Genomic DNA, 24635 nt, shown 5'->3' with positions numbered 1-24635 from the left:
TTTAAATCATACAGAGGTCTTAAAACATGATGCAAAGCATATACAGCTCTATATTACAAAAGCTGAAATCGAGTAGATTAAAATTACTCAAGTGACAAATAACAGTTTCCAGATGTCTCCATCTGACCCATGCAAACCAGATAGCAACTTTCAAGAGGAAAGTTGACTGGAACAGAACCACATCTTGATTTTCAAGCAATGTGAAGTTAGTTGGTTTTAAGCAACTGATCAACTGATGTTTTTGAGGTCAGAGTCTTTTTGTGTGGGGAGAAGGAGGAAAAGGATGGGAAAGCAAGTAATTCAGTGAATAGAATTTTATTTAAGTAACAAGCCTAGGAAGATTTCACTGTAAACCATGTGCACAAAGAAAGCACTTTGAACAAGAAGTGATGGATCAGCATCCCAAGATCCAGTAAAGGACACTGACCCCAAGACATACAAAGCTCTTTGTGCTAAGGAAACTGAAAGTAGGTGTTTGCAAACAAGTGTTTGTGAAACTGCTCATACGTACAAACCTCTTGTGCTTTTCTGATAATTTAAGAGTATCTCGCTCGAACATTCAGCTGCATGTCTTATCACTATGATTTGGATTCACAGTAATACACTACTCAAACAGAATGTTGCGTACAGCTAACTGGAAGGAATCAGTTGAGAGTCTGCTGTTCAGAGACATGATGACAGAAAGACTGAAGAAATTAAGGGTCCATCAGAACTATCTTAGAATCCAGAAATTAAGCACAAAGATGAAGTCCCATGAAAACCACAGAGGGGCAGAAATGAAAAATAAAATAAAATAAAATTCAAAATAATATTAAATTAGCTTCTAAATGCTACTCAAAGCACGCAGAGGTAAAACCACATGGGAACCAAAAGCTAGGTTCAATACAAACTACTTTACAGCCTCAAGACTCAGCTAAATACAAACTTATCCTCCAAAATTTAACTTCTACTTTATGGAAGTACTCCTTCTCAGTTTAATAATAATTACCTTCAAAAACAACCTGACCATTTTGGTATAATGGATAAGAGCTCTCTATTCATTTTCATGAATCTGAAAGCCTGCAGATACGAATTTAGTCATATTTAACCATAGCTGTATTGCTCCATCACACTGTAGGCCAATGTTGCAAAGTTGGCATTAACCATTTTCATCTCTGGGGCTGAAGAAAGACATGGCCACTCTTTGCTCATAGTCCTACAGTGTATATCTATCACAAAAGCCATCCATAACATATTGACATTTATCAAAATGGTTACGCTGATTTCGTCTAAATCTGTATCAGCAGAGTGAAGAAACTTTTGGAAGTACATGAAAGAAGAGTGACTTTAAGGTGGGGTTCAGCCTGCAAGAACACAGAACTGCACTTCCCAATAAACTTTAATGTCTGTATGCAGATGAGGAAGGCTTCACCTCTGAGCATAGCTTGATCCCTCTATGTTTGAGGGCTGAACTTCACTTACAAATCATGTGGAATGTCAAAACTGAAGAGTTCAATACAAAGCAGCAACAACCATCAGTTATAACTAAAAACTGTTGAAGAGGTTAAGATAAACTTAGCTGGACAGGACACATAGATAAGGAACTCTCCTCACAGTAAGGCTCGAGGCAAGAGGACTTCAATAGCTTTAAGCAGATCTTTAAGAAAGGCAGATGCTGCACATCTTACACCATACTGAGCGGATTCCATGCAACCACTTTGCTGATCAGTTTTCAGAAAAGCAAATGCTGTCAAGAGCAGCAGCCAGACCACATAAACAACCTGTTATTATGAAGGTGGCTTCATTAAAACAGGCACCAATATTATGCAAAAGCTGAGGAAGATCAAGCGATCAGCAAAACATGACATGTTAGGACAAAAAGACATAAAGCTGTCATACTAGCAGACGAACTCCTATAGTTATATTTGTCTGACTATCTCTCTCAGATTTCAATTTCAAATGCTTTCAGTGTATGCATTTAAAACTACTTAGTGCCCAAGTCCAATGCTGCAGTACTCAGATTCTGAAGTCTTAAAACATAACTCACAAGTCAGAGTCCAGGAGAGATGTCATTCCACAAACCTAGTGGTCTCAAGCTCTAAAAGAGTTTACTCCATTTTTGCCAAAGTTTGTTAATTTAAATCAAAATTTAAAACGTTAATAAAATGAACCTCATCTTGTAAGTCTTAAGAAAAACATTTACTTAAAGTGTTATCATAACACTAACAAACATGACTTTGAGGTATTGGATTCACAGAAACAATCATTCAAAACATTATGCATTTTCTCCCAAGCTTACTAACAGCTCTCAGTGGGCTCTTGATACTACATCAGGATGAAAGAAACAGTGGCATTAAATGAAAAGCTTGGAGGTATATTGAAACTAAAACATAGAGTCAGCTTGAGACTACCAGAAAACAAAACAGTATTATGCCATTAAACGCAGAGACAAAAAAATAATAAATTTAAAAAAATTTTTAAATCTCTTCAATCAACCAAAAGAAATAAACCTTTTTAAATTAAAATGACTCATTATCAAGTGTTGTGATATAACTAGGAATCCAAAAACATGTTCTCTTTTTTTACTGGGTGACTGAGGACTTGACTTTATTGCACTGAATTTTGGGGTGGTTGTGGGAAAAAATGGGTATGTTTTTAACATTACATCGACACCTTGTCTAACATTAAGGAGAAAAAAAAAAGCCAACAAGAACCAGTTAAGAACACAATCCTAATTTACAGACATAAGATGTGACTAATGTTTTTAAGGTTATTTTTCCTTTTTGTTAACATTTCTTATTTTCTCAGGTGTTGTCTTGAATTACTTGAAGGCCTGCCTCTTAGAAGGTCAAAGGTATAGAAATTCCTTCAAAATTTACTGAGATGGGCAAATCACTGACAAATACTTAAATCACTAACAAAAGAAAGTCTTGTGACAACTCTTTTAGGCAATTATTCTAAGTGCATGCTAATAAAATTTGAAAAAAAAAAAAAAAAATCTCAATGTTCCAAAATACAGCATGACAGATTTCAACTCTATGCCAACTGAGATATTAAGTAAACTTAAGAAATTTTAGATATTCTTAAACTAACATCAGTGGTGTCATTTAATTTTAATTTTTAAAAAAATAGTTCTATTTTCAACTGTTTTACTACCCAGCCAGGAGTTACAATGCTTAATCGCTGAAGCCTCAATACAACATGTGTCGAAGGAAAGTATGTTCACTAAATGCACACAACAGGCAGCATAACTGCTTGTACAGTGGAGGCATTAAATTTGAGTTAAGTGGGTTTTATTGCCCTAATTTTCCATTGCTGTTTCCCTTCTTCATGTTCATCCAAGTACCATTATTCTTCCTTGAGCAAAATTAGACAGATGTAGAAGAGATTTAGATAAGCCAAGCGAAATTACATGGCAGGGGAAAGAAAACAAAAACAATGGTTAGTTCTTGCTGAACCTTGTTTAGGCTTAGCAATGCCATATTCAATGCCTTCACATTCATGGCCATTCCCAAAAAGATTTGTCCTTAGCAATCAGAAACCTGAAACAAAGGGGCAGATTCATTGTAGATAAGCCTTCACCATGATGAAACTTGCCAAGACATAATTTTTTAACATTTAGCATCTAAATAATAAAACACTCAGACAAATCTTCAGCATGTCTAAGAACAGAATTTGCAAAGCCTGACAATATTTGAATATATATTGATTTGAAACACCTTTCACACTGAAAAATTAGGAATCTGGTCTCAAGTAAGGCATGAAATTCTATGGAATTTGTGGTATCTCGCAAATTACAGTTGCCAGCTTTTGTGATACAAGTTTATTAGATGAGGAAGAGAAAAGAGTGTAGCGGGAAACAAGCCCACAGATGGTTTAGCAACATTATGCAGCACTTTAGCCACAGTCAAGTTAATCCACCTTCACTTTCACCTGGGAATGTAGATTCAAAAGCATGCATATGTGATTATAACACCATTGGCACAACATGATCAGAGAAATAAGCAAAGAAAGACTGTCATATGGCATCATACACATTGATTGGAGTAAAGAGAGGTGTGATAAGGAAAATTAATTAACTTTGATAGATTGTGAATTGGACAGGAACCAATTTTTCAGTTCTGCAGGTGGGGAAGGAAAGCTGATTTCCAAGATGTTGGTGTGTAAAGTAACAGGACTTGGCAAGAGCCCAAGTATGAAAGACAGAAGGAGATCAAAATGACCCAATTGAGAGATGAGAGAACAGCAGATAACTGAAGATAGAGGGAAAAAAAAAAAGACGCATATGTAGAATCCAAAGATCTTCATTCAAGCAAGATAACAGTAAGTCACCAATTACCCAGCCTTTTCCTGCTTTCTCAGCATCCCTATATGGTAGGTTCGTTACAAAAAGAAACTCCAGAGTTATGTATTTAAAACACAGTAAATTAATTCTATGTTTAGCATGATTTCTAACCCTACAGTAACCTGCATTTAAATAGTTTCCTCGAAGTGTCATGTACTAAAAGATGTTCATTTAAATATTTTTAGGGGGAAGTTTGCACAAGTTTGAAAGCACATGTTCAATTATATTCAGTTAGGAAGAAGCAAAGATTGAAATAATAACACTGTAAAGGTGAAAAATGTTTTTTAAATAGCTCTAATGCCGGAAGAATCAAGCATTCAGAGAAAAAAAAAAAAAAAGGCATTTTTTAAAGTGAGAAGTAGTTTCGAGAATCACGGAAAACAAAGCAACTGAACACCTCATCAAAACAGCACGTTCAAGGACAGCATTTTTGTTGTGAAGAAAAGACTGCATTTTAAGCAAGTTTATTTTGTACATGTCACAAATTGTGCATCCATGATGCCTCAAGGTAACAGTGCAAGAACATGTTTACAGTGCAACAAGAAGTTAAAAAAAAAATCAAAGCAACAAAACAGTCATGCAACATTTTTCAGTCACTTGCCTCTATGTATGCACTGAAAAATACGCAGAGTTCCAGGGTCCTCTTTATTAGTTTGTCCCTTTCAGGACTTGAAAGCAAAGATAAGGCTTGTAAAGAATACTTGCCTAAATCCGCATGCAAATACACAAAAGGACTTACCACTGCTCTAACACAATGATCCTTACCCTTAAAGAAAAGTTAATTCTATGGTTAAAGCAACAGTAAAATGAGCGATGAGCATATGTTAATATAGTTTCATGAAATTAGAGCACTTTATGGCCACAAAAAAGAAGTGTTAGTAACTGTCAATAACAACTTAAAATGAAGAATAATATTTATAGCTGTTTTAAAGGAAAAGAATAGGTAGCCTACAAGAGTTTTCCACTGATGTTTTTATTTGGAAGCAAAACCAGTTTAAGAAGTTCCCATTCTCCCCAGGCCACTTACACCCATAACAAAGTTCACTGCTTCTCTAAACATAATAGTACAACAGCTTACAGATATTGAGGAGTTTAAGCCTCTATGTTTGGCAAGGAGAGTAATGACAAAGTGACTCAGTCTTATAACACAGCCTCCCTCACAAGCAGTTCTATAAGCACAGTGAAGAGAAGACTTGTGGCGTAAGGGCAGGAGCAAGAATCTCTCAACCAGGCCTTGCTGCAGAAGAAAACATACTGTGTCACTATAACCTGTGTTATTCCTTTAAATTATGCAAATTACACACTAAATTACACAGTTACTAAGTTACACACAAGATAAACACTCAGACAACATCAAATTAACCTCATCTGCTTTGCATTCTTACTTCTAGCATAATAGTGATAGAAATGTTACGCTAAGCTGTCTTTAGAGAAAGAAATTTAAATACATTGAGGGATCTACTTCCCAAAAGGAATTCTCTAGAACATTTTAGTCTTTCGGTAACCAACGGTTTTTAAGTTTGTTAAAAATATATTTGAGAGAATTATGTATCCTATAAAAGGGTACTTCCTTCCAAAACTTGTTCCCAACTTTAGCAACAAAGTACCGTCTTACCTGAAGAACTCTTACTTCAAAGTTACGTTCTTAATCCTGCAACTGCTCTGCACTGACAAAGCCTGCGCCATCACTGGAGTCCCACTGAGGTCAACAATACAATCCCTGCTGCAAGATCAAAAGCCTCTGTGCCTCTGCAAAACTTTATTTGCAGTCCACTATTTAACATCCCTCAAAATATTTTGGCATACATACGCAAAACAGAGAGGGGGAAATAACAGACTATAATTTTGCAGGTAATTACCATCACTGCATATTTTGAGATTACAATATTAAACATTTCTGGTTTATTTTCCTCTTCTTATACTACTAGTGTTGTGTATTAACTATAATGTTTTTTAGCTTTTCTATTATCATTATTTGCAAAGCCCTAAACAGTTTCCATGTGTTGAAAAATGCTGTCATTGTTTTCTTCAACAAAGAAATCAGTTTTGCCTTCAGGTTCTGAGAGCCATAGACAATTCTGGCAGTAATCACTATTTGGATACATTTTGGAGCTTGACATTCATTTTTACATCAGAAAGTTTTCCCCTGCTGTGTAAGGGAACAGAATTTCACTAAAACACTATTTCTAGGCCTTAGAGCTGCAAAACAAAAACAAACAAACAAAAAAGCACTACAACTCTTGTAAGTAGAGAAGTTATTATCTATTTGTTAAACAGGCAGTTTTTACGGTGAAACTGAAAGTCACTTCAGCATACATTGCTCTAATGGAGGGAAGAGTTCTCGAAAGAGTGGCAAAAGAAAATGCCAGAAAAGACCACAGGATCAGAGGATCTAACATAAACAGAATGGAGAGAACACCAAGGATAATTCTCCCATGTCTCCAAAATAACGAGGACGACGAACAGGTGAAGTTGTCTGTGGCCTTGCAGCATCACTAAAACTGGGAGATAACTGCCACAATACAGGCTCCAGATCTACATCCTTTTATGTCTAGGACACGGACTTGAGGAGAGGAAGGGAAAGACCAGGAGTAAAGAAAAGAAACACTACAAGTGTATCTAACACAAATTAATCCGACACTAATATGAAAAATGGAAGCTCTGCACAGAGAGAGAGTTATCACCCTGTCCTCTCAGACTGGATCACATGTAAACGACCCTGCACGATTTCAAGATGTACCGGAGACCATCAGTGAAGAGCACCTGTCCAACACCTTCCACATTCAGCAGGGAGGAACTACACAAACCTCTGGTAAGGGCAAGGAACGCGAAGCCCCCGGCAGCCACCGAAAAGGCGGGCGACAACACGAGACCGTAACCCCCGGGAGCTCCGCTCCTCTCCCCTCCCAGCGGTCCCAGCCCACCCCTCCGAAAGGAGCAATTCGGGGCCGGGGCCAAAAGCGAGCGTTTCGGACCTCACGAGCGGTCGCGGCGGCCACACACCCCCTTTCACCCAACAAAAACAACGTCGGCCTCGTCGGCGCCTTCCCCAAACCCGGGCAGCTCCCGCCGCGTTCAGCCGGGGCCTGAAAGACCGAGGGACGGTGGCTGCGCGCCCGCCGACACCGCCGTTCCCCTGACCCGCCCTGCCAGGGGCCTCGGGCGGCCGGAGGGAAGCCCCGGAGGGCGCCGAGCCCGCTCCGCTCGCTGCGGCTCACGGGGCCCCCCGGGACCCGCCGCCGCCGCGGCCCCGCCTCGGCTCGCGCTGAGCGCGACGGGCAGACGGAGACGAGACGGCGTGAACGGGAACGGGGCCGGGGGGGGGGGGGGGTGTGACAACAGCCGCGGCCGCCGCACGGCGCTTCCCCCTCCGGGACCGCCATCGGCGCCGCCCCTCCCGCCGCATCTCCTCCCGCAACAACAGCCCGGCCCGCCCTGCGCCAGCGGCCGCCGCCCTCCGCCCGCCTGCGGGACAGCGGCGCTCGTCGCGTCCTCCCGGGAGGCGCCCGCACGGACACCCAGACACACCCCCCCCCCCCCCCCCCGCAACCCCGGCCCGGCGCCGCCTTCGCCTCCTCCCCCCGCCGGCGCCGCTCCTTGACAGCCGGCGGCGGGGCGGGCGCCTCGGGAGCGGGGAGGGCGCTCGGCCGGTAACGGGCGCCCGGCGGCCCGGACTCACTGCGCAGGTTGTGGATGAGCTCGGAGTGGCTGGCGCCGCCCGATTTCCAGGCCATCGCGAGGCACACTCTGCGGAGCAGGTACAGAGCCGCCTTCAGCGCCGCGACTGCGCACAGCAGCTTCCCCAGGAAGGACACAACCTCCAGCGCCGACACAGGCGCCGCCTCCTCGCCGCCTCCCCCTCCTCCTCCTCCTCCTCCCGCCGCCGCCGCGCGCCCGCCGAGGGGAGGGGCCACGCGCCCACCGCCCCGCGCGCCCGACATTCTCCGGGCGCCCCCGCCGCAGCCCCGCCGGCCCGCGCTGGGCCCCGCGCATGCGCGCCCATCGCCCCCGGGGGCGCGCGTGGGGGAGATTCCCCGCGCGTGGGGCGGGGTGTGTGTGTGGGGGGGGGGGGGGGGGGGGGGGGGGTGTTGTTGCTTAGCAGCCGATCATTAGGGGCCGGACCCCCAACCGCCCCGCCGGTGGCTGGGGCTGCGAGAGGAGGGAGGGCGGTGGGGCCCCGCCCCCCCCCGGTACCACCCTGAGCGCCCGGTAAGGCACCAGCGCGCTTACCGCCGCAGCGCTGGGGTGCGCGGAGAGGCCGCGGGTGGCAGCACACACGCGTGGCCCGAGCGCCGGTGGCAGTAGCGCGCGGTTGGCGGGTTTGTTGGCAGGGGCGGTGGATCCCGCAGCCCTGCCCTCGTCCCCCGGGAGCGGCTGCGGCTGTCGGGGCGGGACGGGGCTGCAGGAGCTCGGGGGCTCCGTTAATGAATGAGCTAGCGAAACGGTACGCCGGTAGCCCATGTTCCCCGCACAGCACCACCACCACCACCCCGGGTTTGCCCGCTCTCGCGAAATGAGCCGGCAGACGCCGTGTACCGAGGAAATGGGGGGGCGGGGGCCGGGAAACGGGGGAGGTCGGCCCCCGGCCTGCCGGCTACGGCGGCGCCGGCGGCGGCCCTGCGCGCGCCCCGCCGCCCTGGCGACAGAGCCAATGATCGCCGTCCCGCGGCGCGCTGTTTTGCATGGGGCGCGGCTATTGGCCGCGGCCAGCCCGCGCGGGCCGGGCCCTACGTGTTGGAGGTTGCCATTGGTCAGCTGGCGCGGGAGCTGCCCCGCGGGGCGGTGTGCGCTGCGATGTGGGGTGGGGGGGGGTCTGTGTGTGAGGCGGGCTGTGTGTGAGGGGGTTGCGGGGGTGAAACGGCAGCAGGCTGCCGCGGGGTGTGGGGGGAAGATGTGACTGAGCACCTGGAACACGACACAAAAAATGGGCAGGGTTGGAAGGTTGTGGGAGCTGGCACCTGCGTGCCAGGCTAACCGCTGCCAGAACGCCCCAGGTCTGCGATAGCACCTACTTGTGCGATGCTGCTGTAGGACGTTACAGATAACGGTTACTTTTAAAAGGTGTCTAGGTCACAAAATCCGCGACTCGGAATTTAATAAATGCCAAATTGGAGCTTCCGATGTGGCATTTACTCTGTCCCTGCGCAGGCACAGGATGAAGCATCAATCTTAAAGGGAAAGCAGCACCTCGGGTCTCCCCCACAGCCTCTAGCGTAATGCAGAAAACCATAGCATTAACTTCCTACGGTCATCTGGTATTCCTGGGTTCTCCTAAACCCCTTCATGATTCATTCTGACACCAATATTCATTTGCTGCCTGTTATTTATATGTATTTCTGTTGCTTTTAAGGGAAAGCAAACTCCATTATTGCAGACGATCCCGGGGAACCTACTGTCAGCGCTGTGACTTTTGCATTTGTGCCACCTTCTGGTCCCTGTGAAGGAGCTTCCGCATGCCCCGGACTGCAATTTCACAGCGTTTCCTCCCTTAGGCAGGTGCAACAGCACAGGAATGTCACCTACTTGGTACGGGACAGCATGGTTTTCAGTTCTTTGCTTCTGAAATATGAGAATAGTGACACATAACTACGAATATGTAGGCCCTATCAATAGTACATTGTATAAACATTAGAGAAAATAAGGTATCATCCAGCAGATATAATTTCAAATATTATGTTGTTTCTTAAAAGCATTCCTGGTACAAGGACACACCCAGCCCACCACACCACCATGGGAGACACAGATAACATCATCTCCTGTGCAAGAACCCATTCTGGGAGGGGTGAGCCTGTTCCAGCTCCAAACAACGCATATACTCCATCCCATCATTGCTGGTTCAGGTGAAGAAAATGAGGTTAAGGTGGGAGTCTGACTTTCTGGCTAGCAGTCAGTCCAGGGCAAATCTGGCAGCTGCCCAATGCGTATACCAGGTCCCATCCACAGACTTCCCAGACCTTTCCCATCTGGTTCTTTTAATCCTGAAGACAGATCCACTGCTTCATTCTGTATTCTCCATCTAACTTCTCCTAAGCACTATCTGGCAACCGCTCTACAGTCCGTGAGAGACTCCCAGCCTGTCCTGGAATATAAAAGGTCTCCCTGTTACATACAGTGGCCTGGGAGAGAAGGAAAGAAGCCGTAGAGTTAGAGGAATTCCCAAAAGGCAGCAAGTACAGAAAACAGACAGACATTGTAAAAATACACACACAAAAATACTTCATTGTTTTAAATGCAAAAGACATTTTCTGTTGTCAGATGCAAGCAAACTGCCTTGCTCTCACATAGAGAGGTTGTTGGCAAGAAACTAGCTGGCCCGTGTTTAAAAGCATTCCAGGGATACTTACCCCCTTGGGAGGCCAGAAACACAAGCGAAATCATTTACATACAAACTGACGCTGTTTATCAGGACCAGCCTGAATTAGGGTTAAATTTGTCACAGAGCACGAAGAGCCCACCTTTACCTCCTAGGAACCTGCAGACAGGCACTTTTGGACTGGATGTACATATTGGCCACCTCTCAGCTGCTTCCTCAGCATGACTATTCAGAGAATGAATGACAATATAAGTGTGAGCCTTCCTAAGCGATATCTGGGGTGTCCCGGATGGATACCAGCCATGTGTGAAGGAAACATTTGGCTCTGCAGGTTTCCGGGAGCATTAAGACAAGCCAAGTTGCCTCAGAGAGCCCTGAGAAATTAACATGCACCAATAGTGAAAGGATGCACCTATCTGTGCAGTAAACAAACATGAGGGTCCCTACCTCTTTCTGCTCTATAATCCCAGGCCATGAGTCCATTTTTTAAACTTATTAAGAGCATATCCATTAAGATAAAACTAAAAAAGAACATAGGCATTCTACACTAGAGTAAAAGGCAGAAATTAAAAAAAAAAATGTTTTCTGGCCATCAGCATTCAGGTGGAACTCCTCCATCTGCTCTGACACTCAGCATTCCTGTATCCTCTTCCTCCTCACTTGTCCAAACCAGTGTGAGCACCTTGGTCCCTGGATGCTCACTGTCAGTTGCAGGCACCTCCATCTTCCACGGGTACAGCTCCCTAGACTCTGGGGAGCTGTTGCATGGACGGCCCTACTAAGGAAGAGGCACGGGAACGCCAGCAGCCAGAGTGGGCCATCATTTGATTGTTCTGACATAGAGATCCCACTAATTGTAAGCATGTCGGATCTCTCTCCTCTTCCACACATTCACCCACATCTCAATCCCATAGCTGTACTTATGTACATTTATATATAAACCCTTCCGTGCTACTATTTCTGTTTCATTCCTTCCCTCCCACCGCATGAACCCATTAGATTTTTTAAATTCTTTGAATTTAAAAGCATGTGAAAAGTTGATCATCACTGTCTGATCCCATCTGCTTCTGCATATACATAGCACACGCAGAAATTTCCTTGTGAAATGTTCCTGCTGAACATTTCCACAGTTATGTCCCAAACCCCACGCTAATTGGCTTCTACACTTACACTCACTCCTCTCCCTGCCTCCATTCTGCTTTTAACTTAATCACTCTCCTTCATCTCATCTCTTTTCCTGTAACCTCAAGGCAGTTTGGTGTGGACCTTCATTTTGTATTTCCATTTCGTAAGTTTACATTATTTTGAACTTGGAATCTCTCTTTTCCCAGCCCTGCATTCAGAGAGGAGGCGAGAAGGACCCAGGCACATCAGTGACTTTCCGCATTAGGGAGCAGCAGGACTGGGACCCCTCCGTGAGGGAAGGAGAGCCTGGAGCCAGGGATGACAGCACCACACAGGAGCACACCATCCCACGGTGTCCGAGCAAGGCAAGCAGAGCAGAGCTGGGGATAGTAATTGTTTTGCCACTGAGTGAAAGCAAAGTGACAAGTCAGGCCCCAAGTCAAGCCAGTCACCAGGTCAGGGACATGGCTGGGCACAGGCCCTCCTACAACACAGCTCAGGCCAGGAGCACGTGCCCCAGGTGAGGGCACGGAAGGCTTAGGAATGCACGCAGGGCCCCGGCACCCTGCTCGTCTACCTGCTCTGCAGTACTCTGCAGAGCGACTGCGCTTCTTCAAGAGATCGAACGGGGCACAACTCCAGGAGTTATGACCAGCAGTAAACATTATTTTGGCATCTCCAAATAACTTTCTTGAAACATTGTTGAATAGCAATTGGAAGAAAGCAGATTATAAGCAAATAGAGTTCAGAATTAGCTTCATCCTGCCCTAGTACATCCAGTGATCTAGCGCGTGCCTTCATTCCCAGGCCCCCTAACCCCTGGCAGAGAGACAGGCATGCTTTCAGTTTTCTTCCCCTCCACATACACTCCTAGCTTTAGCCATAATTAAGGATGGTCCATAGATGCTCCTTGTTGTCTCAGCTATTATGTTTGGACCAAATGCCCAGTCAGCTTTGTCTAGACTTAATGTCCTTTTTGACAACCTCAGAAATATTTGATGGGGCATATTTTCTCCCAGTGTTTGTTTCCCCCTTTTATTTGTTTACTTGAATCTGTTATTACACTGAAACAACATACTAACACAGCATACATCTTTCATAGTGATCAAACACAGAGAATATATATAAAGGTTTACAGAGCTGCTCTAAATCCATCACACCTCTCACCTCCATTACATAGCATGCTGACAACATTTTCTTAAAAAAAAAAAAAACATAAGACAGGGAAGAAAAACAGTGATTCTTTCTCTCTTAATGAAAATAAGCCTCTATATCCAACCTACTCCCCTTAATACTTCCCAAATGCTTTTGAACAAGCAATCCCGAGCAAAGAAGGAAACCATTCAAGAACACAAAATAAAAAATACACACAGAAATCACAAAGTAACCAACAAAAATATTTGCCTAAGAATACATTTCAATAATCCCAAAATGTTTTCTCTTCCACTTTTAGCTATCTGGTCTGTAGCTGTATTCTGAGGCTGACTATTGACCTTTCTCACAAGTGTTATGAGAATTAGCTGAAAATACCTTTGGAGTTGACAGTGACTTGCAGGATTGCTGCTAGCAGCTTAATACAGGGTGCCAGAGGTATTGGCTCCTGTAGAATAATAATGCTGCTGCGGCATGCAGCAAAGCTGTTTTAAGGCTTGCAGTATGGTAGATTACAACAGCATCTAGCTTTTTGAGTATGTTGAGTGTGGGATTCTGCTGTACACAATTATGAAAAAAAAATGTTCCCCACAATTGAAGTTCAAACGATACATAAAGCATATAAAATATCACTGATTTAGTATCATATCTAAAGGATTACAAAACAGCATAGCAGACTTGATGACGAACTCCGGAATGCTGTGTAGAAAAAAATCTGACAGATGGCTTTAGCAGGCAAACTGTAATAACACAGGTGAAAGTTTGATGGAGCCCCTGCTGCTAATGCTGGTAAGCCCACTTGACAGAACCTCAGAGAGCTGGCAGCGACAGCTTTGAAAAAAATGCAACAGAAAATCAGGTTGTAAAAGTAGGAAAGTGCTTGTGCGAATGTCCCTTACTGCACTGCAGTGGCTGGACAAACAGTCCCATCCTCTGAAGTGACAGCGTAGCTATGTCGGCTTTCAGCTCATTTTACAACTGACCTCTGAACTTTTTATCACAGTTGTTTAGATCTCAAGTGAAATACGATAAAGGAAGTATGTACGTTCCCTTGTTTGATTTATCGGGCTCTTTGGGACGAAAAAGTCATTGTTGTACCTTCTGTACAGGTAGGCATCTGGAAGAGGGAGGAGAGCATCACTCGCAGATCTTTAAAAGCAAATCTAGACCAGAGATGGTTAGCTGCTGTAAAAGTCACCAATTTTGAGAACGCGAGGGCTGGCGACCTTGCAGAAATGGTACCTACGCGCGGCGCTCGGGGGGGGGGACGCGGCCCAGCTGAGCAGGCAGGTAAGCGCACCGGGACCCTTCACCTCCTCACCGCTTCCTCTCCCGGGCCCGATTCTCCAAATAAAGCCTGGGCGACACGCGCCGGTTTAGCGGCTCGCCGCCCGCCTTGGCGAGGCCCGGGCTGGCAGGGCGGGGCACCCCCGCAGCGGTGCGGCGCCGTTTCCCTCGGCTGCCTGTTAGCGAACGGCCGGGGGCTGGTGGGGCGCGGCCCGTTCCGGCCTGTCCGCCTCGCTAAACGCCGGCAGCTGGCGCCGCGCGGCCGCCGCATCCAGCGGGGCCGGGCTGCCGCCGCCCCCCGCCCCGGCCCGACCCGGCCCGGCCCGGCCTGTCCCTCGGCGCTCGCCGTCGCGCCGCAGCCAATCAGCAGGCGCGCGGCGGGGCGGGCGGCAGCGGCGGGAGCCGGCGCGCGGCGGGGGCGGCCATGGAGGACGTGTGCGCTAAGTTTGTGTCGCAGAAGATCAGCAAGACGCGCTGGCGGCCCCTGTCCGCCGCCGCGCTCAAGCCCCCCGACCTCTTCGCCACCGGCTCCTGGGACAACGAGGTAGCGGGCGGGCGGGCTCGGGGGCGCGGCGCGTCCTGTGCCCCCCTCGGCCCCCTGAGCCTCCGCCGCTTCGCGTGGGAGAGCGGGGCCGGAGCCTGCCGTGGGCGCTGCCCCGCCCGGTCCTCCCTTGGGTCGCTTCCCTGAGGAGGCCGGGGGCTGCCCCGCCGCCCGGCAGGGTTATCCTTCCTTCGGGAGCGGAGCGCGGCCTGTTTCCCTGGCTGTGGCGGGAAGGCCGTGACATTGGGGCTGGCTTGCCGTTAAGATAGTTTCCAAAGCATTCTCGAGTAAACCCGGTGGTGTAATTTCCGTACAGGATAACAGGATCTCCATTTGGTCTGTTGGAGATTTTGGAAATGTGGGCCTCCATGGGGAATATCAAGGAGAACCTCAGCTGCTGTGTGACATCAGACACAACGGTGATGTTATGGACATGCAGGTAAAACAGACGAGTTAAACAGATCCATATTTTTTAAGGGCTTGTCACATAGGAAAAATTAAGTGATAGCCAGCTGCCAAAATGCCAAGGTGCACACAAAAAAAATCTTGCAAAGGGCAAAACCAACCAGTATCAGTTTGTGCATTTGTTTTGTTTGGGTTTTTTTACTACACCTATCAATAACATACATTACTCTAAAATCTAAATGATCATCTCAGTATTGACATCAACTAATAGCATGTTTATTATCTCCCTTTAGTTCTTGGATCAAGAGAGAATTGTGGCTGCTTCATCAACAGGAACTGTAACTGTATTCCGTCATCATCAAAATAACCACGTAGGTAACTTGCACTGGCTTTAAGCTGCTACTCTGTATAATACAGGCCACTTTGATCTTAGCATAAGGTTTCTCAAAACTACTAAGGCAAGAAACATCTGCGTACCAAAATAAACTTTTTGAAGGCTGATAGAAAGAGCTTTGGCTTTATATATATGAGGAAAGAAGAAAGCATTTTGCACACATACTACAAAAATTAGATTCCAGAGCCAGATAGACTGGGGTATGAGTTAGTATGCATCTGTAACCAAACACTCCATTTAGTGAAAACATACTTTAAGAGTTTAGATTGTTTTGGGGGAGTGGGTAGTAATGGACCTGTACCTGCCTTATTAGAGTTTCTGCATTCTTGAACTAAATGACTTGTATTGAATTCCTTCTCACAAATGTCATGTGAGGTAAGATTTGTAAACTCGGTAGTCTTTTGCTTTGATAAATCACTGAAAATAAATGCATAATGACCATTTTACATATTCACAATGACACAAATAAGACTAGTATCTGTTAATAGTTTGATGTGGTGCCTAAAATAAACTAAATTCCTTGCAAGCAAAATTTGAATCTGACCTTATATTTCGTGAAGGCCTCAGCTCTTTTCCTTTGACTTGGGGAAAGATTGAAGGAACAAGTCTAGTGTAAGACATTTCATAAATAGATTGTGTTCTCTCTGATTTCTAGCTCGTGAAAAATGCAGTTCATAGAATAAGTAGTCCATGTTTCATTGAAGGGTTGTCTGCTCAAGACTGACTCTTACTTGTACAGGAGATTCTCATTCCTGTGAGGTAGTTTGGCTTTCCTGGAGCTTGTTTCTGATTTTGTGAGTATTCTGGAAGCTTTGATCTATCAGCATCGTTATTTAACAGCAGAATTTCATGTCTGGTTGCTACTTAGACTTTATCTGCCAACCAGTGGTGGGAGAAAGCCCATTATCATGTGGATCAAGACACATCTTGTGGTGGAGCAGCATGTACTGGAGTCATCTGCAACAACCCAGAAATTGTCACTGTTGGAGAAGATGGTAGAATAAATCTCTTCAGAGTTGACCAGAAGGATGCAGTAAGAACTATAGGTATGTCAAATAACTGTTCAAATTAGTTTAGCTAGGAGCGGTTGGTTTGGTTTTTAGCTTCTCAAATCATCACCAAAAAAAAAAGGTGAAGTCAGTTGAGAATTGAACTAAATATTCCAAGTTGAATGTGTTTTGCTCCAGATTATTCCTGTATTCCTCCAGATTTCAGATACTTGAAGTGTATTTCAGATGTATTTCTATATTCATTCAGATATTTGCAAGATAATGTTTTAACTGATGAAGTTTCAAGCCCAACATTTTCTGTAGGCTTCTGTCTCACCTAGAATTGATAAATGCTATGACAGTATACATGAAATAAGGTTAGATTTCAAGAAGTATTGTGTCCCAGGTTCTTCATAACTGGACGTCAGTGAAATGGTCATTTCAATTTGCTATCTGTACTGAGATTAACCCTCATAGTGTCCATATTCAGAATCGTCTCTTTCTTTGTGTCTAAGGGAACACAAGACCCAGAACCCACTATTTGTACCCTGTTCTTCCAGATACCATGGCTTACAGGGATCATTTCTCCTGTAGTGAAAAAGCTCCATATTTCCTAGGGTAATAGATCACGTGATAGAGTAGGAAGTTTGTGAAAGGTGTCTAAACTTGGTTATTATCAACTCTTCTATTGTGCTAGTCTCATGGAAATAGAGAACAAGTTTGTAGCATCTGTTGGAAATGAAACATAAATGAAGAAATAATTTAAAGGACAGTAACACCATGTTTGATAGTGGCATTATTAAACCAGGACTTTCTCCCTGAAACATCGGCTTGACCCAGCACCTGTGTTTCTCCTTGCCTCTAACAAATGAAGGAATTTACACAGTGATAAGCCAATTAAGGAAGTGCTCTGGGATTTCTAGGGGGGGTACTTGTGTGTGCAAGGCTGTATATACACACACAAGATAAACCCTATTAATTGCATACAGTCCTAGAAAATTCCTGCAGGAAATCTGTCTGTGCTTTAAAGAATCTGCCTCACGCCCTGCTACTTTTTTTTTTTTTTTTTAGCATATGCAGACAAAACACAGTAACTTCCCCTCTGATGGGTGAGAACATAAATGATCCTTTTAAACTCATTATATTTTAAAATTTTTACTTGTATACAGATATTAACACAGAGCGTTCTGGTACAAGTTCAATAGAGTAGAATGTTTTGGTGACTCGAAGGAGATGTCCACAGAAGAATCTGTATTTTTCTCTGAGTAATTGTTTAGATGCTTACATACAGATTTAATAATGTACAAGATGTTAAGTTGTTGGTTTTCTTAGTGCTCACTTGATAATACTGTGTAAAAAATGCTTGCTTTGTAGTGGTAGTATCAGCCAGTGTTATGCTGCAGTAAGACTCTGCATTGAGATTTGCTAGCACAAACATTTAAGAAACCACATGTGAATTAATTAAGAAATGTCCTTTTGAAAATGGGAAGGGAAATGTTAAAATAGGAATGGTCCATAAATAAGTAGGCCATACGTATGACCTGGTAAGTGAAGCTTACCTGAAGTGATGTGGAAGGGCCTAGCACAAACTCATTGACTAGAGATTGTTTTACAGTGAAATTTGGAGAGAGGGAAGAGAACATCTTGGCAGATGCTTTCAAGTTCTTCAGGATGTAGCTCTATAGCGTACACAATCCTTTGTACTGGGTCCCAATTCAATGACATCTTGGCGTTTCCCAGGTGCTGAGCTGAACCTTCAGCATGTTTTCACATGAAGATAGAACTCCTGTACCTCATGAAATACTTGTAAAAGAGTATCTTGCTATTTTTGTTATTTAATGGTTTTAAGAGTATAATACAAGCTGATATGCGTTTAGTCAATTGCGGTAGGAAAAAATCTCCAAGGCTAGAAATGATATAAAAATCTTTTGGAGCCATAAAGATGTACCATTGCTAAATAACTTAATGTTGTTCTGTCACAAAATGTTAAATCATTTAGAACTTAAGTGTTCAGTAATCTAACGTTTCTTTTTAAAGGTGTTTTGGGGCTTTTTTTTTGCCTTTTTTTTTTTTCTCCTCAGCTTTCCTTTAAATACTAGGCAGAAAAGGAAACGCACTCAGATATCTGTAACCAGCCATCAATGAGATTTGTCTGTCTCAATATCAGAAAAATTATGCATTTTACGCAGCAAAAATTTCACCTGTATTTTCAGTATGGACTTACCAAAGAACTTTAAAATACTTGAGGTGAAAGTAGATTTAACAATGTTACCCCATCATAATAAAGCTGAAAACTGTATATACAATAACAGAATTAAAATGTAAGAATACGGTGTCTATATTATTCTCTCCTAAAGCCTCAAAAGTTTCACCTCAATGCTGTGAAGTGTTTGACATTGTAAATCATTCTGACCAAAAGAAGTACTGAGAAAAGGACCTCAAAAAAGAGGTTTGCCATTTACTTAAGATTAACAAGCAAAGCATAATTCTGGTTTGGCTTTAAGGACAGGGATCGCTATCGCATTGTCAGTTCTTGGAAATTGTCTAAAAGTTGGTGAATTAAGGGCTTCTGTTTAAAACTGCTTAATGTTCTCAGCCAGAGTTACTGTTTCTGGTGTTCAAAAGAACTGCATTATGAAAAGCTCCATAGCTTTGCCTCCTATTAGTAGATGCAGAGCATATAAAGAAAACTTAGAAAAACCATAGACCTGGCTAAATTGATTTTTCTTCTTAGGAACTATAGAAAGAAATCTTATGGATCAATAAGTAGTACTGTAAGCACCGGAGCTAATTAAATATAGCTTCTTTCAGTTTTGTCTCGCTAGTATTTGATAAAGGAAGGAAAGGCTCCTTTTTCACAGGCTACCCTTGCAATACTTAAAATTTCATTACACTGGTCTGTCTCTGCCCTTGAAAATGCAGAGAAGTTGTAACCGTGTTTAAGCAGCTGTGTTTTCTAAAAAGAGTTATTTTGTCATAATTAAATGGAGACTAGCATTCTGTAGGTTTACCTAAATGATTTCCTTATCTCTCTTGCAGACAATGCAGACAGCAGTACACTCCATGCAGTGACTTTCCTTCGCACAACGGAGATCTTGACAGTAAATTCAATTGGACAGTTAAAAATATGGGACCTCAGACACCAAAGAAATGAGCCGTCTCAAATATTTTCTTTGTAAGACCAATTTTTTTTTTTTTTTACATATTTAATGAGAAGCATGTTCTACTTTTTATAAACTGATATAAATATTTCTTGATACGTTCTGGACAGTGGGGTGATAAATTATTTTTTTAAAGGTTTTTAACTTCTTTGGTATTTAAGCAATCAAAATAAAAAATATTGCTGTGGTTGAGCATTCTATTTAGGTGGTCTGTTTCATGATTTAACTCTTGAATGACTTTTGCATCTGCAGACTTGCTCTTTTTTTAAGGAAAAAGAAACAACCTTCAGCTGAAAACTCTTTCCCTAATTAAATATACTGTACATCTGGTTTTCTCCACAGACCTAATATACAGTTTCTGGCATTTGAAATGTATTTGAATGACAGCTTTGTGCCTTTTAAGATATTGTGAGAAAACAAGCTGAGCTAGATTCAAATCCTGTTGTCTGTGGAATAATTCCCATTGCTGTTAATTGGCTGTGGTTGTTGAGGTACCTGGTTTTGTTAGTGCCCAGTCTCCCTTTCTAACTCCTAGTATATGTTGAAACAGCAACTATAACATGAATTTCAGAGTAACCTTACTATTGTAGGTGTGCTTAGTGTTGTCTGTATGCAAGGTTTTCTCACTCCTGTAAAGCTGTCTGGTACTGTGTAGATGCCTGCATACCCTAGGGCACCGAACCTGATGCTGATCCAACTGTAGGTTCCTGTTATTGCCATACCTCTCATTTCCAGCAGGTGTCATGTGGCGTCAGCCTGCAGTGACAGGATGCTGTGGGAATGAAAGCTGCAGCCCATACTGCTACCTTGTTCATCAACGCTCCTAGAGATAAAGAAGGAGAAAATAGCAGCTGAATAAACAATTCAAGTTTGTTTTGTTTTTTTCTTCTCTTTTGCAGGACAGGTGACAGAGTTCCGCTGCACTGTGTGGACAGGCATCCCAATCAGCAGCACATTGTGGCCACAGGGGGCCAGGATGGGATGCTGAGTGTATGGGACATCAGGCAAGGTACTATGCCAGTGTCCCTCCTAAATGCTCATGAAGCAGAAAGTAAGTATCTGAAATGGAAGGGGGAGAAGAAGGTGGCATTTTAGAAAACTTACTAATTTATGTGAAAAATTGTGTTGTAGCTATGATAGAAAACAATCACATAGTTGCTGCTTCACGTGACTTTATCCAGTTGGCTTCAGTTTGTGCCTTCTCTGTATATGAGACTTTTTATCTAAAAGCCAGCTCTATCTAAACAAAAATTAGAATTAGTAAGCAGTTCTTTAATGAGTCATTGGATGCATTTAATCAGAATGGCTGTGTTTCTAGAAGGGTAGATATATTAATAGTCATAGAAATTGATGCTATGGTATGCAGGTATAGTAAGGCAAGAATGCAGTTACTAACAAACTTGAAAACGTGAGGAAGGAGGGGAAACTGAAGATGGTACAGATCCATTTGGTGCCTCCACAATTCTGAAACAGCTCACCTCCCTGGTGACTTCAGATGAACAAGTTAGCAATTAATTTTGTGCTGAAAATTCCTTGACTTGATGCCACAGTTATACTTAAGGAGTAAAAATATTTCTTGATGTTAAGTTTTACTGACTTAAATATCTCTTCCACAGTTGTATTTAGACACAAAACAGTAATGTGTATGCTGGGAAAGAAAGCATGCTGTGTGCAGATTTAGACTAAATAGTAGGGAAGATGTCATGAGAAAGATGTCATTCAGAATGCCTGAATTCAGATAAGATTTTGATCTTTAACAATTTTTACCATACTGAAAATGCAACAAAATAGTTCTCTTTTTTTTTTTTTTTTTTTTTTTTTCTCTCCCAGGGGAGGGAAAACTGCAGTAAATAACTAAGGGTAGAGTTTTGGGTCTCCTACCCACACACACTTAAGAATGTAAGGTTTTGGTGGGGGACTGGGTTCTTGTAAGTGCATGTCCATATAGTACTAGTAACAGTGCACTGAGCGAAGTACTTAATACTTGTTCTGAAGTGGTTTTGTTCTGATTTTGGCTTGGTACATTCAGTGTGGGAAGTTCACTTCCATCCCTCCAACCCCGATCACTTATTTACATGTTCTGAAGATGGATCTCTTTGGCACTGGGATACTTCCACAGACATAGCTGAAAAAACATCTTTTCTTCATCAAGGTAAGGATGTTTGAAGTCAATCTGCATTGAATTTGTCAGTTGGCAACATAAGTAAGTCACTGTTTTCACATGACCCAGTTAATAGCACAATCTTAACAGAGAAAATGAAAAGCTGATTTCTTTTCTTAGAAAGAAGGCCCTCATAGGCACTTCAGGAAAACTATTTACAAGGCTAACTGTTGTGTGAGTTTTTTGTGGTCTGCTTTTTTTTTTTTTTTTAATCTGCTGTACTCTGTCCTGTGTGTGAAAGGGCACATCTAGTATTTCAAAGATAGATTATGTTCACTTAAAATGATAATCTGTATATAGAAAAGATGTGAAGGCAGCCTAAATGACACATTGCTATCTGAGTCTCTGAGGGAGATATACAGAATGTTATAATACCAAAATAATTAATATGTTAATAGGATCGGGGAATTAATGGACTATTCAAGGGCATAATTGGAACTTAGAATGAATGAAACTGGGTCCCTTTGTATCATGGCAGGATTTTAAATAAAGATAAGATACTAACTTAATATAAACATTTATTTTCACATTGTGGTCACAAAGACTGTTTAATTGCTTGCTGCTTCATACTAAGTAGTGGGGAAACTTTCAGATGTCATCTGCTGCCTTTAGTCTCAAAGTTGCCGTTCAAAGCTCTGTTCTATATAGGGAAACAACAGGAAAACCAATTCAAGTTACACTCTGCATGCTTTCAGGTATATTATATATAAGTCTTTAGCACTACTTCAGCCAGTTGTTAATTTTATGCTGAATGATAGTTCTCAAACTGTGAGACTTCAGTTTGAATGTAAAATGTTATGTGGAAAAAATTTGGAGTCAAATCCACTCGCTGCAGAATAAGTAGGGAGAAGGGACAGTAGGGAGTAAGCGTTACTAAAGTAAAGCTGATGCCCCAAATATAGCAAGACACTGTATAAACAGGCTTTTGTTCTTAGCTCTGTCCTTGCTTTTAGTCTCTGGCTAGAAAAACTCACAGATACAGCTCAACAAGATGAGTTCATAGAAGTTTGAACCTATTTGTCTTAACTGAGGACACGGTTGGTAGCAGGTTTCTGTAATCAGTCCAAGTACTTGATCATTATTCTTTTTAAGCTATTTTTTCATAGTTTACCAAGGAGATGAAAACACCTGTTAACTAATCTGAAAACTGATGTAAATGTAAAATTATATTCCCCTTATGTCTGTTCCATACTTACTGTGTTTCTCCAAATTCTGAGAATATGTAAACTAAATTGGAACTTAAGTTCCTCTCTTCCCTCTTTCCCTCTCTTTCAGGAGGAAGAAGTACTACCTGTTTTTCCCACAGTACCATTAACCAGTCTGTAGTAAGTGCCTGGCTAAGCAACGATCCTACCAAAGACCGCATGGAAATCACCAACTTAATTCCAAATCAGACTTTGTCTGTGAATAGTTTAGATGTTTTAGGACCATGTCTAGTATATGGTACAGATGCAGAGGCTATTTATGTCAACAGACAACTTTTTGCATGAAAGGACTCCAGTATCCCTTTGAAGTACTGATGACCTTGAACTACTGGGAAATGTCAGGTTCATTCTTAATGATACTCATTAGTCTGTTATCAGTGTGTGGGGGAGAGGTGTAGAGCTTGGTCCTGGTACTGCAGAAGAAATGTAAGGTACCTCAGATTGACAGCTGTCACTTGTTATTGATGCTTCAGAATGGGTAACTTGAGGGAGCTTACGTGTAAGCTCGTTTCTCCCCTGGTGCCTGTCTGTTTTTGGTAAGCTGGAAGGTAGCCACCAGGGCAAGATACTTGCTGTAAACTGATGTCCATAATACACATATGCAGATGAAGAAAAGGTAAACCCCCGATGTTTTGTTGTTTTTTTTTTTTTTTTTTCCCCCATAAAGATATTTTTCAAGTATTAATTCTAAGGCCAAACAGCGGGGTTCTTTGATTTTTTTTTTTTTATGTCACCTGAGAGAGATGGGGTTTTTTAAGCTGAGTTTTTTAATATATTGAGGAGAACAAACTTCTTATATTAGTTCATGCATTTTGGAAAGGAAAACTGTTAAAGCTATGAAATGTGAAAGGTTCTATGGGAATCTTTCCATTTTAGTAACATTTTGGATTATGTACAGCTTCATTGTAGATGCAGCATGTTAAAACTTGATCTTGATAATGTGCTGGTAACTCAACAGGAAAGTGTTTTTTATAGTTGAGGTCATAATTAACAGATATGTTGGCTGTGTTTTCAGGAGAGAAAGACTTTCTAAACTTCAGGCACAGTCTTTATCACACTCAGAATTTTACATCTGGTCTGTTGCAATCTTTGAAAAGTTAAATTTTATGATTAGTGTTGTACCTACCCTTTGTTGCAGAGAACCCTGTCTCTTTTTAATAAAAAGTTTTGCGCAAGAATACTGGTCTGACTTACTAAATTAATATGAATAGGTGTACTTGTCATCTCTGCAGGAAGGTAAATAAGTTATTTGGACTGATCCTGTGCATACAATCTGATGGAAAGAGGGAAACCTCGGGATTTGGGCAGCAGCAGCTGAAGTTGTAAGGTTTTACATGGCATTTTCCACCAAAACCACTTTAGAGTGTGCATGACTTCCAGCATTTGTGATGCGCTGTGATAGGAATACCTTACCTGATCTGAATTTGTGTGCCTGGCGGGAGGAGGTGGATGGTGCTCTGGGGACAAGGCTGTCGCCCCCGCCCCGTACAGCCGTCTAGGGAGGGGCCAGGGCGCCCGTTACAGCATCTTAAATTTTGCTTCCCAGTTGGTCTGAAATGCGACACTGCCCGAAACCCA

At 43.1% G+C, this 24635-nt stretch overlaps 2 protein-coding genes and 1 long non-coding RNA gene across 4 annotated transcripts in view; 1 reads left to right on the top strand and 2 right to left on the bottom strand.

The window, feature by feature from the left end:
- The window catches only part of PCMT1 (protein-L-isoaspartate (D-aspartate) O-methyltransferase), a 35003-nt gene extending 26819 nt beyond the window's left edge, over positions 1–8184 (bottom strand). The window contains exon 1 of one of the 2 annotated variants that reach the window (XM_042795861.1): positions 8004–8184. In XM_042795861.1, coding sequence (XP_042651795.1) covers positions 8004–8058 — 55 coding nt within the window. In that variant the 5' untranslated portion in view covers positions 8059–8184. The remainder of the gene's footprint in view (positions 1–8003) is intronic. The other variant, XM_042795862.1, reaches the window with a different exon arrangement.
- Positions 8185–9967: 1783 nt separating this feature from the next.
- On the bottom strand, positions 9968–13354 carry LOC122153725. Its single transcript, XR_006165605.1, has 2 exons — positions 13293–13354; positions 9968–10440 (listed from the first exon to the last, which is right to left on the bottom strand). It is a non-coding gene; the product is annotated as an uncharacterized LOC122153725 (long non-coding RNA).
- Positions 13355–14624: 1270 nt separating this feature from the next.
- NUP43 (nucleoporin 43) lies at positions 14625–24235 on the top strand. The gene is made up of 8 exons (XM_033011553.2): positions 14625–14745; positions 15059–15181; positions 15441–15518; positions 16410–16587; positions 19570–19705; positions 20591–20742; positions 21721–21843; positions 23128–24235. The coding sequence occupies exons 1-8, from the start codon at positions 14626–14628 to the stop codon at positions 23340–23342; spliced, it is 1125 nt and encodes a 374-aa protein (XP_032867444.2). The 5' UTR covers position 14625; the 3' UTR covers positions 23343–24235.
- Positions 24236–24635: the final 400 nt, after the last annotated feature.

This window comes from Tyto alba, unplaced genomic scaffold (assembly GCF_018691265.1).
Source record: "Tyto alba isolate M040663 unplaced genomic scaffold, T.alba_DEE_v4.0 Super-Scaffold_22, whole genome shotgun sequence".
NCBI classification, from domain to species: domain Eukaryota; kingdom Metazoa; phylum Chordata; class Aves; order Strigiformes; family Tytonidae; genus Tyto; species Tyto alba.
This window is presented reverse-complemented; position numbering and strand designations above follow the sequence as displayed.

Excerpts from the sequence above, each read along its gene's own strand:
- NUP43 (XM_033011553.2), top strand. The coding sequence starts at position 14,626 with ATGGAGGACGTGTGCGCTAAGTTTGTGTCGCAGAAGATCAGCAAGACG. Across the intron at positions 19,706-20,590 it reads CCGTCTCAAATATTTTCTTT|GACAGGTGACAGAGTTCCGC; the intron begins GTAAGACCAATT and ends TCTCTTTTGCAG. Across the intron at positions 20,743-21,720 it reads AAATGCTCATGAAGCAGAAA|TGTGGGAAGTTCACTTCCAT; the intron begins GTAAGTATCTGA and ends TGGTACATTCAG.